Source organism: Mytilus trossulus, chromosome 1 (genome assembly GCF_036588685.1).
Source record: "Mytilus trossulus isolate FHL-02 chromosome 1, PNRI_Mtr1.1.1.hap1, whole genome shotgun sequence".
NCBI classification, from domain to species: Eukaryota; Metazoa; Mollusca; class Bivalvia; order Mytilida; family Mytilidae; genus Mytilus; species Mytilus trossulus.
This window is the reverse complement of record NC_086373.1, coordinates 37,443,244-37,461,144: the sequence shown is the minus strand read 5'-3', so window position 1 is coordinate 37,461,144 and position 17,901 is coordinate 37,443,244. Positions and strand designations below refer to the sequence as shown.

At 30.4% G+C, this 17,901-nt stretch overlaps 1 protein-coding gene and 1 long non-coding RNA gene across 2 annotated transcripts in view; one reads left to right on the top strand and one right to left on the bottom strand.

Moving 5' to 3' along the window:
- Positions 1-17,901, bottom strand: part of LOC134723558 (hemicentin-1-like) — a 94,496-nt gene that overhangs the window by 43,331 nt on the left and 33,264 nt on the right. Inside the window, exons 8-10 of the mRNA XM_063587141.1 lie at positions 16,905-17,099; positions 16,471-16,671; positions 15,468-15,630 (exon numbers count right to left, since the gene is read on the bottom strand). Of these exons, the coding sequence (XP_063443211.1) occupies positions 15,468-15,630; positions 16,471-16,671; positions 16,905-17,099 (559 nt within the window). The remainder of the gene's footprint in view (positions 1-15,467; positions 15,631-16,470; positions 16,672-16,904; positions 17,100-17,901) is intronic.
- LOC134723606 (uncharacterized) lies at positions 5,372-15,040 on the top strand. Its single transcript, XR_010108131.1, has 3 exons — positions 5,372-6,099; positions 7,234-7,305; positions 12,877-15,040. It is a non-coding gene; the product is annotated as an uncharacterized LOC134723606 (long non-coding RNA).

Here is a 17,901-nt window from a genome sequence, read left to right as displayed (position 1 = left end):
ATGGCGAACTAGGGCGTTTGCCAATGTATGTAATAAGAAAACAAAAAGTTTTAAAATACTGGTTAAAAATTGTAACTCATAAACCACTTATTGTGTATGATATCTATATATTGTTACTCAGAGATGCAAATACTGGTAAAACTAATTGGGTTTCTAATGTTCGTGATCTATTGTTTAGTATTGGTTTAAACTTTGTATGGTACCAGCAGTCTGGTATGAATATATCATTAGATGTAATAAAAACTAGATTAAAAGATCAATATATTCAAAGCTGGTCTGCATCTATGCAGGACTGTGAGAAACTTACTATGTACAGAATTTTAAAATTAGATTTTTGTTTTGAAGATTACGTAGATTATAACTATAATTCACATTTTTTCACAAAGCTACGTAGTGGTACTATGAAGTTAAATGTTGAGATAGGCCGTTATACAAATATACTAAGAGAAAACAGATTATGTACTTGCTGTAATATGAAAAGTGTTGAAGATGAGTACCATTTTACTCTAGTGTGTCCTGCGTATAGGCATGAACGACTGCAGTTTTTACCAAATTATTACTGTTCATGGCCAAATGTGACAAAACTTATGTATTTGTATCAAACCAAATCTAGATCTTTAGTTGGAAAATTATGTAATTATTTGAAATCTGCCTGGCAGATTAGATCACATTTAATAAGTTGATCATTTTTGTATTGTACTATCTTATGAAATTGTTCTCTGTTGTTTATTGTGTGTCACAATGTAAATATGTTTGTGTTGCTATAGCATGTAACTACTGCTTTGCAAATAAAGGATTCATTCATTCATACATCAGGTGGGACAGTACAAAAACAGACGATTTCACTCAGGTGTTGACAAACGATACAGGTAGCTCATTACAACAGTTAAATGATATTTTGAATAGTATTAAAATTGACACAGCCACCAGTGAAAGTGTTAACGGTCTAGTAAATGACCTAGGTCGTGTACTTTTAGACACGGCTGAGACTGTATTTGGTAAATCAAAAAAGAAACTACACAACCCCGACCATGAAAACAAACCATGGTTCAATAAAGAATGTCGAATCAAACGAGATGCATTTCATAAAAGCAAGAGTATATACAATAAAGCAAAATCAGATGCAAACAAAACCGTATTAAATCACACAGCTCGAGAATATAAAAAAATTCTACAAGTTAATTATCACAAATATAAAGACAAATGTTCAAATGAGCTGAGAACATTGTCAAAGCATGACACAAAAGGATTTTGGAAAACACTAAAAAAAATGTCTTATACTAAAAAAGAATCTCCACCAATAGATATAAATACATTTTACGATTATTTTAAGGATTTAAACGCGGGTGAAGAGGAAGATATACATGCACCCGATCTTGACATTAATCAGATATCTAGTAACCCCATTTATGATGAAATATTGAATGGAAGTATTACTGAACTGGAAGTCTTGGAAGCCATGAAAAATTTAAAAAATAACAAGGCACCTGGTTCTGATAAAATACTTAATGAATTTTTGAAAAATTCACCACCTGTTTTTATGTCATTGTATTGTAAATTATTTAATATTGTATTAGATACTGGAATTATTCCAGACTCTTGGACAAATGGCATTATTAAACCTGTGTTCAAAAATAAAGGCAATCCTACAGATCCTGATAATTTTAGAGCTATTACTCTTATCAGCTGTTTGGGAAAATTATTCACTTCTATTATTAATACTAGACTAAATTTTTTTGCGAATGAAATTTCGCTTATATCAGAAAATCAAGCTGGTTTTAGGAAAGGATATGCAACTACAGATAATATTTTTGTGTTACATGCACTTGTAGAATTATATTTTTCAACTTTTTTGTACATTTATTGACTTTAGAAAAGCTTTTGACACTGTTTTAAGAACTGGATTATGGCAAAAACTACATCTTAGTGAAATCAAGGGGAAATGTTTCAAAGTTATCTTTAATATGTATCAAGGTAATAAATCTTGTGTTCAATATAATAGTGAACAATCAGATTTTTTCCAAGTCTGATTGATGTTAGGCAAGGGGAAAACTTGTCTCCTTTTTTATTTTCTATTTTCTTGAACGATTTGGAACAATATTTTAGAAATTTAGATGGTATTCCTTTAGAACTTTTAAAGGAAAAATTTGAAAACGAACTTCATATATTTTTTGAATTGTTCGTAATTCTGTATGCTGATGATACAGTAATCTTTTCAGAAACTAAAGAAGGCTTGCAACATTCCTTAGATATTTTCCAGTTGTACTGTGAAAATTGGAAACTGAAGGTGAATGTTAAGAAAACCAAAGTTATGGTATTTAGCAAGAGGAAAACTAAACAAAATCTGAAATTTACACTGCAGAATGATGTACTTGAAATTGTTGATACATATTCGTATTTGGGTGTCATTTTCAAATATAATGGTACATTTTTTGATACCAAGAAGAAACTTGTAGATAAAGCCCAAAAGGCACTGTTTTATATTTACAAAATTATACGGAATGAATCTTTACCAATTGATCTACAATTTAAACTCTTTGATTCTATGATAGAACCTATCTTACTGTATGGTTCTGAAGTTTGGGGCTTTGAAAACCTGAAAATTATCGAAAAAACTCACTTGAAATTCTGCAAAAGGGCGCTGAAAGTTAGAAACACTACGCCTAATTTTATGGTGTACGGAGAATTGGGTAGATTTCCTCTTGAAATAAAGGTGAAAATTAGAATGATTATATATTGGTGTAAAATTGTAAATAATGAATCAAAACTATGCAGTTTATTGTATAGACTGATGCTTGGTTTAAGTCCTAAATCCAAATACACCTTTAAATGGGTAAATTGTATAGAAGCAATATTAAACGATACTGGCATTGGATATATTTTTGCCAATCAAACAGGCTACTGTGATAAAATGTACTTAAAACAGATACTTTGTGATCAATTTGTACAACAGTGGTTTAGTAATATTGAAAATTCATCAAGAGGTCAATTCTACTCAATATTTAAAAAAGATTTTACTTTAGAAACATATCTGCTAAAACTTCCCGAATATTGCAGGCTTTGGATCACACACTTTGGGTGTTCAAATCTGCGTCTGCCTATAGAAACAGGCAGATGGCAAAATATTCCGAGGCATGATAGAATATGTACTTTGTGTAAGAGTAATATTGGTGGTGAATTTCATTTGCTATTTAAGTGTACTTATCAAAATATTGTTGTATTAAGGGAAAAGTTTCTGCCAAGCTATTACACAGTGAACCCTAATTATAAAAAAATGGAAGGTCTTCTTTCAATATGTAATGTACAACTGTATAAACGTCTTTCTGTATTTATCAAAAACGTTGCAAATATGTTCTGAAAATGTTAAAAAAAAAACATGTTGTATGTTATTGTAATATCTTTATACTATGTCATTGATACCACATAATTACTTCGTCATGTTTATATAATGCTATTATGTATGACCTCATGTTACACATGTATCTGTGTCTGAGTGTTCAAATAAAATCTTGAAAATCTTGGAAAAAATCTTGGAAGAAATAAGTTTAACAAAGAAGGTTCCCTTCCTATTAAATGGACAGATGTTTTTAAAACCTTAGGTTTAAAATTTAATGCTTTTGAAGAAATGGTTTGTTCTAATTAAGATTTATGCATAGAATAAATGGAATCAATAATTAAACTATGGAGGATCAGAAACCTTTCCTTGATCGGAAAAATTGTAACTCTTAAATCACTTGCAATATCGAAGCTTATTTATGTCATTTCAACTACACATGTACTAAAATCTTATGTAATTAAAATACAACGTGATATTAATAGTTTTTAATGGAATGGTAGTACTCCGAAAGTTAAATCGGAAGTTATTCAAAAGTCTCCTTTGGGGGGACTGAAAGCTCCAAATTTTGAAGTACAGCTGTTATCCTTTCGTATTATGTGGGTAAAAAGATTTCTGTCAGAACATGACTTCAAATGGAAACATGTTTCCAAAGCATTTTTCTCCCTTTTTGATTTAGAGGACTTGCTTATGAGCAGATGTGAATTTGAGTTTTTGAATTTTAAAGCACCTCTTTTTTATATAGAAGTGCTATCTGCTTGGAAACGTTTCAAGGGTATTTTCATCCCGTTAAATGCATTTCATATTAGAAAAGAATTTATTTGGTTCAATCCGTTTATCAAAATTGATCACAAGAGTATTTTTTACAGATCTTGGTACATGAAAGGCATAAGGTTCATCAATGATATTGTAGTTGATAAGACGATTTTTTGTCTCATGACGCTATTAACAAAAAATATAACCTGAATGTCATTTGTGTAGACATTCTATCTATTAAGCTTGCTATACCACGTGAGTGGAAATATTTGTTATTACAACAACACATGTCACCTAACAGCAACTCATTTGGATTCGTTTTTTAGCCTGAGAATAAAAAAATGCCTATTAGTAAACTATTTGCTAAAGATGTATATTCACTTTTTATCGATCGGGGAAGTGTTTCTCCTATTTCACAACAAAGATGGGAAGAAAGTTTTAATATAGAAATTTGTGACGAACAATGGAAAAATATTTATTCATTAGCTTTCAAATGTACTATAGAAAGCAAATTACAAGCTTTTCAATATAAACTACTACACAGAATAGTCTCACATAATTATCTTCTTGAAAAATATAAACTTTCCCTAACTAATGAATGTGCCAGTTGTAAAGAAATAGAAACTTTAGAGCATAAGTTTTTTGAATGTACAGAAATAAAACAATTTTGGAGAGATTTTTCAAATTGGTGGTATTCAGTTTTTGGAGTAAAACTATTTTTGAATAAAGACAGTGTCATTTTTGGTGTATTGAATTCTGATAACTTAGTTTTAAATTATTGCATTCTACAGGCAAAATATTACATTTAAATGTAAAGAACACACAATTAGACAGACTGTTCATATCTGTGCAAGCTTTTCTTTAATTTTTGAAAAGACGTCTAGAGATATTAGAATATTTATATATTTCTAAAAACAAACACGAGTCATTTGTCAAGAGATGAGGGGGATTTATGAAAGCTATTTAATTAAATTTATCTTTTGATATGGTTATAGTATAATGTATTCCTAAGTATTCTTAAATGGATGTCTACGAGAAAACCATGCAAAATCAAAAAAAAATTATGAAAGGGGTTGTGGAGTTTTCAGCTGATTTTGGGTTCCTAGTAAAGTATTAAGTACATCTAATAGTTCTATGTATAAAAAATGACAATTTATCTCAAAATATGTGAATACAGGGCAATTCTATTTTAGTACCAAATTTGCTGAAAAATGTTGTTGAAAATGGACATTTTTTTTATTTTTTTTTTTGAATAGTTCAAAGTATTATATGACAAAAAAAAATAGTTTTACCTTAAAATTCAGACTTTCTACTAAAATAAACTGTAATTTTGATCTTATTTCAACCTTTATTTTTGTTTTTATTTTTATTGACATAAATGTGTTTTTCTAAAATTTGAATTCAGCCTTTACTGAAAATGTCCATAAAACCTCAAAAGTCACTCAAATTGAAACAATATTTTGTTAAACGTTATGGTTCACTACAAACTACTATTCCTTAATGGGATTTTCGTTTCAAATTAATATAAGCTTATTTGAATAAAAGATGAAAAACTGAAAAATATACCTAAAATTATCTCCCTTTGTAAAACTCTTCACAATAAAAGGTAGATTTAATGTCAATAACAGAAGGAGGGAAATCAACAAATGTGCAGAAGGATAGAAAATAATGGTATTTTTGATGAAAATGGTGTAGCCAAAAACTTATTTTCATTGAAAGAGTGTAACAAAGACATAGTAAACCATGTGGCTAAGACAGTCCCACTGCCATTGGGATAAGTCTGATCCTGATCAGATAGTCTAGACATGACTTATGAGGCTAGACTATCACTATCATGTCTAGGTTTCAGACTCACATAACATAATTTTAAATGCATATGCTGCAAACATGGACAGGAGTTGGATTGCATGGGACAAGAAGACAAAATGAGTTGCTGTCATCCTTTCATGACCCTTGCAAATCTAGCAACAAAAATTCGAAGGCAAACCGTTCAGTTACATTTGGTTCTGGTAAGTTTGTTATTTATTTCTTTTGGTTAGAAAAAGCAATTTGACACCATAAAAAGACCTACTGTAGAAACATCACATCAACTCATAAATATAGGAAGAAGAGCATTGACCATTTTTCTTTGTGAGAAAAAGAAGGGGGGGGGGGGGGGGGGGGGGGTATTTTCATAATTTTCTTGAAGCAAACACTGATTTAATTTTCATTGACATACATTTATAATGATTCAGAATTCTTCTGAAACTTAAAGATTGATGTGTTTGCCTTCTTAATTTTAAGAGAAAGACTTTTTTCTTTCTCTCAAGAAATCTATAATAATCATGATAAAATATATATTTGATTACAAAGTTCGCCCTGAGTTTGTTTTCCAAATTGTCAATATTAAAGAGTCCGTTGACTCAGGTTTTTTCTCCTAATTCAAAATTAATGGTTGCTTCAAATCCCTGTTTTTAAATATAACCCATTGAAATAGAAAACATTCAGTAGATAGATATAGGAAGATGTGGTATGAGTGCCTATTCATCCAAATAACAATTTATAAAAGTAAACCATTATAGGTCAATGTACGGCCTTCAACACAGAGCCTTGGCTCACACGGAACAACAAGCTATGAAAATGATAAACGACCCCAAAATTACTAGTGTAAAACCCTTTGAACATGTTTTACAGACTTATGAGCTTGTTTTTTTTCTCTCTGAATATTTGTTACTGTGAGACTTTTTCTTTATATTTCCTAAGTGAAGGTCATGTATCACAGTTATAAACATGGAAAGAGAACTTGTACATGTATTTACTTCTATCAGTTAATAAAATAGAATCAGAATAGAATATGCTTACAAATCTATTCCAAATTAAAGGGCACAGAAGGGGCAACATGAGATTATAACATTACAGATTATTCAGATAAAACAAATTCAAAATAACAATACTGAAGAAATGAATTACTTGATGATGTGATTGATATCATAGTATTTATGACATTTACACAGATTAATTATCTTATCTACAAACCTTTTTTTTCAATGATCCAATGCATTATTTTATAAAGCCAACTCAATGTACAATGTACATGTAGATGTAACTCACTGTACTGATCATGCAAATGCACACATATACAATATTTTATTTCTTATCAACAGGTTAATGTTGAAGATGGAAAAGCACCAAAAAAAATGTGAAAATGAAAGCAGATATGATAGGAGATCATATAGGTAAATATATGATATATTGATAAAAATATGAATCAAACAAGTCATAACAAGAGACTACTAAATAGACAGCAAATAAGACCTGTGTTGTGGCATTATTTGTGAAATATAATCATATATAGAAATTTGAAATTGACCAGTTACATTTATTTTTTGTAAAAACATGATAAATGTTCAGTAAATAAGATTAACCCTTCAATTTTGAAAAGTTGAATCTGGTAAACAAAAAGTAAAAATAACAAACAGAACACTCAAATCCTTATTTTATGATCAATTAAGGGCCATATCAGTACAATTTACACAACAAAATTTTCATTACTCATCAAATTGAAATTGGTTTTTTTATAAGAATTAAACCTAGAAAAAAATATATGTGTTCGTGTCAGCTTGACAGATCCTCATTTATAGTATACATGCATATATTGTAAACCTGAAGACTACATTTGTATTTTTCATTTTTGAAAAAAGCACTTTGAGCATTATTACAGCTTTTTTCCTACTAAATGTAGAGTAAAACTTTGGAAGGTTTGCTTGCTCCGTTGTATAAATATTAATTCAAGCTTTGTAATTAATGTTGATATCTTCTTGTAGAATACTTTTAAATTTGATTAGACGTTATGCCAATTGCAATTGTACAATATACAAACAAACCATGCAAGCTAACCGAAGTCTTAGATTTACATGCCTTAGGAATTTAGCTGTAAAATTAATTATATATTTGTTTTCAATGCTTATTGTTTTACCAATTTCAAATGTTTTGGCTTGTTTTTAAATGATCCATATCAGCTAGGGTCAAAAGCGTCCAAAGTTAAACTTTAGGTATGTTTTACTTGTGTCTATTCCTTATTTGCTTTGAGCAAATAAAATATGTTAAAATCTAAATAAAGTTAAACTTGATTTGATAAAACAATGGAATAATTGGTGTTCTTTGATATTATGCAAAATTAAACAGTGCATTATAGTCATATTTTTTCTAATTTCGGGCATGTCTTAAAATCTTTAAATTGAACCACATCAAGGTATAAGGGATTCAGAACTAAATTTAGTTTGATTTTTTTGTCGAGCCTGCAACTTTTGTTGTAGAAAGCTTGACATAGGGATAGTGATCCGGCGGTGGCGTGGCTATGGCGGGGGCGGCGTTAGCTAACTTCTTAAAAGCTTTATATTTTAGAGGGTAGAAGACCTGGATGCATCATACTTTGCATATAGATGCATCATGTTACGAACTTTCCATCAGTCACATGTCCAATGTCCTTGACCTCATTTTCATGGTTCAGAGACCACTTGAAAAAAAAGTTAAGAATTTTTGTAATGTTAAATTCTCTCTTATTATAAGTAATTGGATAACTATATTTGGTATGTGCGTACCTTGCAAGGTACTCATGCCCATCATACAGTTTTCACCTGACCCCGACCTCATTTCATGGTCAGTGAACAAGGTTAAGTTTTGGCGGTCAAGTCCATATCTCAGATACTATAAGCAATAGGGCTAGTATATTCTGTGTATGGAAGGACTGTAAGGTGTACATGTCCAACTGGCAGGTGTCATCTGACCTTGAACTCATTTTCATGGTTCAGTGGTTATAGTTAAGTTTTTGTGTTTTGATCTGTGTTTCTTATTCTATATGCAATAGGTCTACTATATTTGTTGTATGGGATGATTGTAAGGTGTACATGTCTAGCTGACAGGTGTCATCTGACCTTGACCTCATTTTCATGATTCAGTGGTCAAAGTTAAGTTTTTGAGTTTTGGTCTATTTTTCTAATACTCTATGCATTAGTCAACTATATTTGGTGTATGGAAATATTTTATGATCTATATGTCTGTTACACAGGTTTTATTTGACCTCATTTTCATGGTCCATTAATAAGTATTAAGTGTTTGTGATTTGGTTTGTTTTTTTAATTTATAAGCAATACATCAACTGTATTTGTTGTATTGAAGAAATGTTAGCTGTACATGTCTGCCTGGCATGGTTCATCTGACCTTGACCTCATTTTCATGGTTCATTTATCAATGTTTCCTTTTCTTTGGTTAATGTTGAGTTTAAGTGACAGTTGTAATAAAGCTTTATAGTTAGGTCTATCAACATAATAGCAATGATTAGTAAAGAAGGCGAGACATTTCAGCGTGTGCACTCTTGTTTAAAAGTACTTTTTGGGGTTTAAAGCTTTTTATAAATATGTTTAGATTTTTAATATTTGTTTTCAAATTGAAAAAAAGATCAAAGGGGCAAAACAACCTTTGTTAGTTTATTAAAATATTATTAAAGGTGGTTTTTTCTATGCTAAATGTTATCATGCATTTTTGGGCTCAGTTTGCAAGTTGATTCAAATTAACTTAAACTTTGTCTAAATTCATTAAAAATGGAATATATGGGGTTCTTTGATATGACAAATCTAATCATGTCTTTTAGACTTTAGAATTTGGATATTGGCACAAGTCCAATTTTAAAATCATAAGTTCTTTTACCACAATCAAATTTTGAACTGTATCATGTGGATTAAGTTTGAATGTAGTGTCTTTACAGCTTGGAATAAGTAAAAAATCAAAGGAGTAGGGGCTATAATGGCCTAAAATGGCCCCAGATTTACAAGATAATAAAAATTCTAACAGAGCAGATTTTTCTCCATAAACTATTAGAATATGAGTCAATGATTTAAAAAAAATGTTTTTATCCAACAAAACAATGTTCAATGACGTCACAATGGTAGGTGCAAATGACGTCATAATTGGGAAAATAGGCAAAAATACAGAAATTTGGATGGTTTTTCTAAATTTTGACCACCGCACCATGCTTGCACCAATTAGAAATTTTAACATTTTGACAATTTCATACAGATCAAACTTTGGATAAAATATTTTTTTGGTGCAAGGTTGGTGCGATAGTTTATTTTATATTTTTCATAGCCAATCGGAGCAATAAAAAGCTGAAATATGCCGTTCAAATTGGACATATCCATCTGACAAAGTCTAGTTTATACATTCTTATGCCTATAGGAACTTTCTTTTTTTGGTTAAGAATGTAACATGTATTCCTAATATTATTTCCATAAGTATATCTCGGTGAATGTCTTTAAAAAATCTGAAAGCAATACACTACATGTGTAAGGGAGTCAATAACAACTTTGAGAACATTGTTTTTTTAATTCTGAAATTTTGAATAGACCAATATATAACAACATCTGTAGATTTCTTATGTTTCTGCTTATTATCAATTCAAAATCTGGTGTTTGACTGGGGCAATCTTCTCTCTGTGGTATTAGGGTCGGATCCATGATTTATGTTAGGAAAAGAGGGGGGGGTGTGGGGGGGGGGAGGGGTAAAATTTAAAAGATTATTTTGCTTAAATTTACATAATTGGCAAGAAACACGAAATTTATTTTGAAAATGAAACTACCTATATTCTAATTGGATGTGTCTTTGTTGGTAATGAGCATAGAGAAAAAGTTCTAGATTATTTCATGGTAAGAGAACAGAAACGGCATATGGGAGACTATCCATATATCCGTACATACATGCATAATATATATATGGTTATTTGACCTTCCCATGCATAGAAACAAGTGCCTGAAGTCTGTAAGCAACTGACATGTCTGTTACCTTTGAAAGGTTATGTTTTGAATAGTTTTATAATCATGTGAAAAAATGAAGTGTAATTTTAAAAATGGACCCAGTTTTGTTGTTATGCCCCATTTGTGGGCATTATGTTTTCTGGACTGTCTGTTCATCCGATCGTCCTTGTGTACCACTTCAGGTTTAAGTTTTCGGTCAAGGTTGTTTAAGCTGACATCAGACTCAGACTTCTTTTGAACTAAGATTTACTGTGTGTATTGCTGTGTGTTTGATTCTTTTCTTCTTTGGCTTGAGGTAAAGGGAGAGGGGGTTTAAGATCTTAAAATAACAAGTGTAAGCCGCCGATTTTTGTGCCTGTCCCAATTCAGGATTATCTGGCCTTTGTTAGTCTTGTGATTTGGGCATCCATGTACTCAGGGCACATTCTTGTTTTCAACTGTTTTGATGTATATAAAATAAATATTGTCATGATATTAATCCCAGACCAAGTCATACAACACTGATATTAGTGAAGGCGAAAGATAAACTAGTAAACTTGACAAGAACTGCAATAAAACAAATAATATATATAATGAATATAGAATTTTTTTTTAAGAATACAGATTTATTTGAGATAGTAGCATGTACCAGTTTTTTAATGCTATAGAAAGATATGGTTATAAATCTGGACGTCTGAAATAGATAATAAAAATAAGATGAATTTCGAAAAGTCAACCCTAACGATCTTCTACATATTTCTAGAGGGGTGGGGTTGGGGTTTACTTCAATACTTAATTGATAGGGGTGCTGCTGTTTTGTTACCTCACCCTGTTTTACATTTTCAAAATAAATACCCTTTCATATATTGCGAAGAAAAAAAATTTCCTTTTCCCATATTAATTTGCTTTCATGTTGTTTTATGTAAAAAAGGAATACTTAGTGTGAAAAGAAAAATATAAGTTGATAAAGACAAAGCGGGAACACCAAACAAGTTGACAGTCAAAAAAGTTATGGGAACTTAAATGTCTTAATCATATATATCTTATAGTTTTCTTGACTTTTTACTTATTTCAAGCTTAAAAAGGTGTACTATTCCAGAGGCACATCCTATCACCTTGTAAATAAAAGTCCCCCCTTTTTTTACCCCAACCCCTACCTGAAACAGAACTACTGTAATGGAAATACACGGACATTTGAAAACACCCTTTAAAGCAAGTGTCTTTATCTATTTATTTTAGATAATTAATATTTAGATTTCTTAGCCCTTAATATGTGTTCTTGGGATATATTATTCTTCTTGTCGTTAATGAGTGAGACTTCACCCAGCACTAGATGCACAATTTGTATATATCAGCAATACCCGTTGTTTTGTTTTGTTTGTTGATGTTTCAATATTGCTTTTCCCATTAACATTTACTTTGGAGTTCGTTACTTTTGACAATTTGCATCTTAAATTGCCTGTCTGTTGCAATATATTTGAAATTAAATCTTGTAAAATAGAAAACAAATTGTAGTTGCCATGGGCACAGATGTGTTGCTAGGGAGAAACAACAGTGAATTTGGCAAAAAGTGTGCATTTAATGATGTAATATCTAAATAGTGTACAAGTGTAAAGTTCACTACATGCTTAAAACAGGTTTAATTTCAAATATAGATATATTAAAGCTGTATAATAATCATATTTGATGAGTTTGACTATGCCATTATATTGGTTGCTAGGCAACAGAATAAACGAGCTAGACCCAAAATTCAATTATTTTCAGAAGGTCTATGGTATAGACTTACAACATGACAAATTAAATGAAATTTGGGGGTGGGGCCAAAAATGGCCCTTATAGCCCCTACTCCTTTAGGTCCATTTTTAGCTAGTATACTTTATTTCTTATTCTATGTACTGGAATGTCAGAGTTGTGATAATCGAAACACATTTACACTAAGACCAAGTTAATAATTAAGTTCTTTTTAGGAAATTTAAATCATTTAATGGATAACAATTGTTTTCTTATTATTTTTTACAGACATTTGGTGATCCAAAAATAACTAGAGTTCATGAAACAAGACTGATTGCTGGGACACATTTTTGTTGATAAACATGTTTATGATGAAGAAAAACTTAGATAATATTACGGATACTTGAATAAGGCTCTGATCTGTCTTTGATTTTTCCTGTTGGTGTTAAAAAATTGCAAGCTCAAATAAAAACAAATTGAAATGGAACTCATAGATATGCTTTGAAAAAAAGAAATAAACAGCAATGTGAATCTTGCCGAAGTCTTACCAACAACCACGTCAACACACAGTTGCAACACAAATGAGAAGAGAGAGACATTTGCAAGGACTTAGAGTGTTCTCACTGTCTCACCATCAGAATAGCTTTCTCATCAGCAAAGAAGAAGTATAAAATTTCTTCAGTATAAAAAGGTCATCAATATTGAAGACAATCAAGAAGATTACGGTTGTACTTGGCCATTTGATAAATATTAAAATATTTTCATTTGTCAGAAATTGTTACTTAGATTGACTAACTAGTTTTATTGATTGAATTATTAGTAAATTACCTTTCGTAGTTCATGTAGTTACATGTAGGTAAAAAAATTTCAGATAGTATGGAAACAATTTAATATGTCCGTAAATTCCATACATAATGCAACAATTGTCTTGTGCTGCTAAGTCAATTTGAATTAACTTTTATTTTACTTTGTATGTTTATAGTAATCTTATTCTTGCATTTAAGCATCATTTTGTGTTATTGTATCATCTTCATTGATTGTTAAATATAATACTAATGCTATAAAAAAAATAACATTTATGATCATTTAAACAGATTGAATTATTTAAAAATATATCAATGCTAAAAGGAATTTATAAATTTAGACATTTTTCGAGGAGAATTTTAGAAAGTACTACATCAAAAGCAAACCAATAGTATATGCTCAAATGCACTATTATCTTTCTCACCAGATAACCAAATAGAGATATGTTTATATTTTATTAAATTGATGAAGCTTATGTTAGTTTAAATAAATATGTACATGCAATTTTAAGGTTTTAAAAAACGACATTTTTATTGGATTATCTCCCTTTGTACAATAGAAATTCAGATTTTATCATCACTGTCTCAGGTACTCATGATCAAAATGACTTATATTGTTACCAGCATGCAAGTAAAAGGTTGCAACTTTCTTAACTTTGTTGACCTGTAGAATACATATTCTGAATGTCAATACTTAAGATTTTTCAATATGATGAACTTGACATTAAATTTCATATAATTTTTGAGTAACCAGAATAAAACTTTAGTAATTAGCAAGCTGCAATAACCAAAATAGGATTACTAGGAAGAATTGAAAGGATTTTACTCTTTAAAGTAATAAGGACAAGTGTACTGAAGGAATGTGAAATAAAAAAAATACCAAAAAAAAATTGTTTTTGGCAGCTCCCCCCTTTTTTAAGCCTGATGCTTACTATTGTTTGTGACGCAAAAATCCATTTCACTTTGAATTTTCTATTTGAATTACCTATTTTGCATAATACAATCTGTATAATTCAAGTATTTATTTTTGAATGCTTGGTTTAATTGAAATATGAGACTTTCCTCAATTTATTGCGAAAATACACAAAAAAAAGGGGGGAGGCTATCTAAATAATCAATAAAATCTATAAAATTAATTTGCAACCGAAATCCCTTCAAAATATTTTGAACCAAAGAAAATGCAATGTATGTCTGACATTTAGGGTAAATTAAAGCGACTTTTGGGCTGTAGTGTCTGTTTTAGTGTGATTTGATGAAAAGGCCATATTTTTTAACACTTTATGTGTTTTGCCACGCCCTTATTTTCTATATATATCATTATGTTTAATAAAATTATGTGATTTATACTTCATACACATCCTATCTGTGCTATTAAAGTATTTAAACACTCAGAAGTTTTATAGTATTTATTTTTATTTGAGAAATCTATGAAATCTATGCATTTCAGTATATGCATCTATAAATAAACTCGGAAATACCCTAAATCTATATCGTTGCCATGGTTACCAGCAGTGTAAGGGCTTCAAACTTGCATGACTTTCATATAAGGTCAACCTGAACATGTCAGCAAAGTTTTATCAAAATCAAACAACTTTGCATGGAGCACCATCTGCATGGTTTTCTCATAGATGTCCATTTAAGACGTATCATATACTGAATATTCTCACCACTAACTTGTAAATGTTTACTATGTCTTATTTGCATAATGTCAATAGTATAACAATGCCATACATGTCATGTCATTCACTTATGTCTTGTAAAAATGTATGTATGCACTGTAGTTTGGACACCAAAAAGATCAATAAAAAAAAATTAAAAAAAAGAATGTAATTAGGAAAGTGACATATGAAATACGTTTAGACTTCCTCAAATGTATTTCATAATAAAAGAAATCTTAAAAATTGAAACAATAAAACATATAACAACAATTTCACTGACACAAGGTTGAATATTAGTTATACGGGAGGAAGGAAAGTTTGTCAACGAGAGTTAATTTGAAAAGAAGCAGAAACGAAGAACATAGAATTATACACAAATCAGAAATTACAGTCCTTAAAAAATAACGCTTAGGCTTACGCTGATCTTTCAGCTCTTTCTCCATTGCACGTGTCATTGATATTATTAAATGGATATGCTCTGTCGTCTGCTCCAGATGAATGGCTCTTCTTCAGTGTGATATTCGAATTCTTTAAAATCGAACAGGCTAAATTCATAGCTTCATCGCCGCATTTACCAGAACCTGCATGAAACAAATGAAAGTATTATGATCAAATTTTTTCAACAATTTTGTTTTCGAAATTCTATCCTCGAGTATATTTCTTGACGGATAATCTCTAATATGTACTTTAAGAAAAATCATCACACCGTATAACCACAATAAAAATAAATCTGGACTTTTAACGCGTTCGAAGCAATGATCCAGACGCATTTGGGATTGAACCAATTTGGAATGCCTTTCTAAAACTTATTTGAGTATATATCAATGTTCAAAAGGACATGATAGTTAATCGAACCAATCATAAAGTTGTTGCAAGTTTCACATTTTGTATAGAACGTTTGACAGAATAATATCTTCCAAATAAAACTTTGAAAACAAATGTTTGAGACCTTGTCCACAAAGCCACATTTCATTTCAAGTTAACAATAAAATAGTATGTAGAACATGAACACCGTCACATACTATTTTATTTATAATGAAAAAACAAACTGCATAATTTCTATAAATTTTTTTTTAAAAAATCGAAAAACAATGATGATAGACATAACCATTGTACTTACAGGCACCATACTTTGGACAGGCACATAATAATGCGGCGGGACTATAAATGTGAGTCCTTAATCCTCTACCAGTATCACCACTAGAAATCAATATCAGTCCCGAGGGCTGATATTGGTCGAGTGGTGATACAGCATGCGATACGGATTTTGCCATGTATTATTCTGTTTATCATATATTTTAATAGAATCAGATTCATCGGATATCCATTTGTTTTTAAATCGTCGGAAATTATTAGCTAGAAAAGAACATTATGATTTTCCTGTCTATTAATCCCATTGAACTTCTATGTGAAAAAATTACCTGGAAATTTTTGTTTATTGCATACTTGAGTTGAAATTTCCGAGTCTGCTCCATTACATAGTTTTGTTTTACATGAGGGTGGTAGACTATTGCAAAGTCTCTTTCTGGATCGTGACTGTGTTTTTACGCCTCCTTTGCGACATTCATGTACACATTCAGTCCACTTTGTCCATTTTCCCCATAATCCCCAACTTCCATTTACTGAAAAAGGATTTAATTCTGTGATGAAATTTTGAATAAATATTTCATTACACAAATATACTTTCATAAAAAAATTACAAAATGTTGAAAAAGTATAAAATAGAGACAGAATAAAAATGGGACAACAACAATTCGCAAGTCGAATGAAAATATAAAATACCATGCACATCTACAAACAAAGAAACCCAAAAAGAAACACGCTAGTTCTTAAGACAGAGATGTAAAATAGTTACCTCGAATGTCTTTATTTTTGCATTCTTTAGTTGATTTTTCAGAATCTGACGCAAAACAAGGTTGTACTGTACACGGGGGCGTAGGTATATTACAAAGTCTCTTTCTGGATCTTGTCTGTGTCATTTTTGCTTCACCTTTGTGACATTCAGGTGTACATTTTGTCCACTTTGTCCATTTTCCCCATAATTCTTTTACTGAAAAATCATTTACTTTCGTGTTTAAATTTAATAAATATTTCATAATATCAAAATTTCCCTTTTGTATCTTTCGCCTTTTTTTCACAATACCATAAATAAATTTGTCAAAAAACAAATTTAAAAAATGTAATTTAAATAATTAACACATGACACGAGTAAAATCTCCTTGTTCTTACTGTGCTATAATCTGGATAATGCACAGCAAAGGTCTGCATTAACTACCTCAGATAATCTGCACAGTTCAAATCTATTTTTACCTTTAGGGGCGGTTCTTAGATTTTGAAGGGGCGTTATTTTATCAAATTAAAAAAAAAATATCGACGAGTGTAGCGAGACTTAAAACAATATTGACTTTTTTAAGCTAAAACACGATACTTTGTCCAATACTAGGGTGACGACATGTTAGCCCCTACCCCCCGAATCATCCATCTGCCTTGAAATTACGAAAAAGTTGAACTTTGTACAATCATCGTAGTGTCAAAATAGGAAAAACGAAAGGTTTCTTATTCCTTTTTTCATCTTAGCTTGAACATAAAATATTTTATTATATTTTGTGTACATTCAACATAAATCTTAAATCAGTGTTTTAAATTCAAAAAGATGGATAACACATTTTTTGGTAATTTCTGCCAAAAAAGAAATGTATCTAAGAATATCCGAATAAAAGAAATCTGATTTGGATTAGTTTTAGACTTAATGGAAATTATAACGACTTTTTGAATATATATTCCCCATATTTTTGGATCGAATTTAAGGGGGGTAATTTAAGTTTCTTTTAAAACAGGGAGATTAGTTGGAG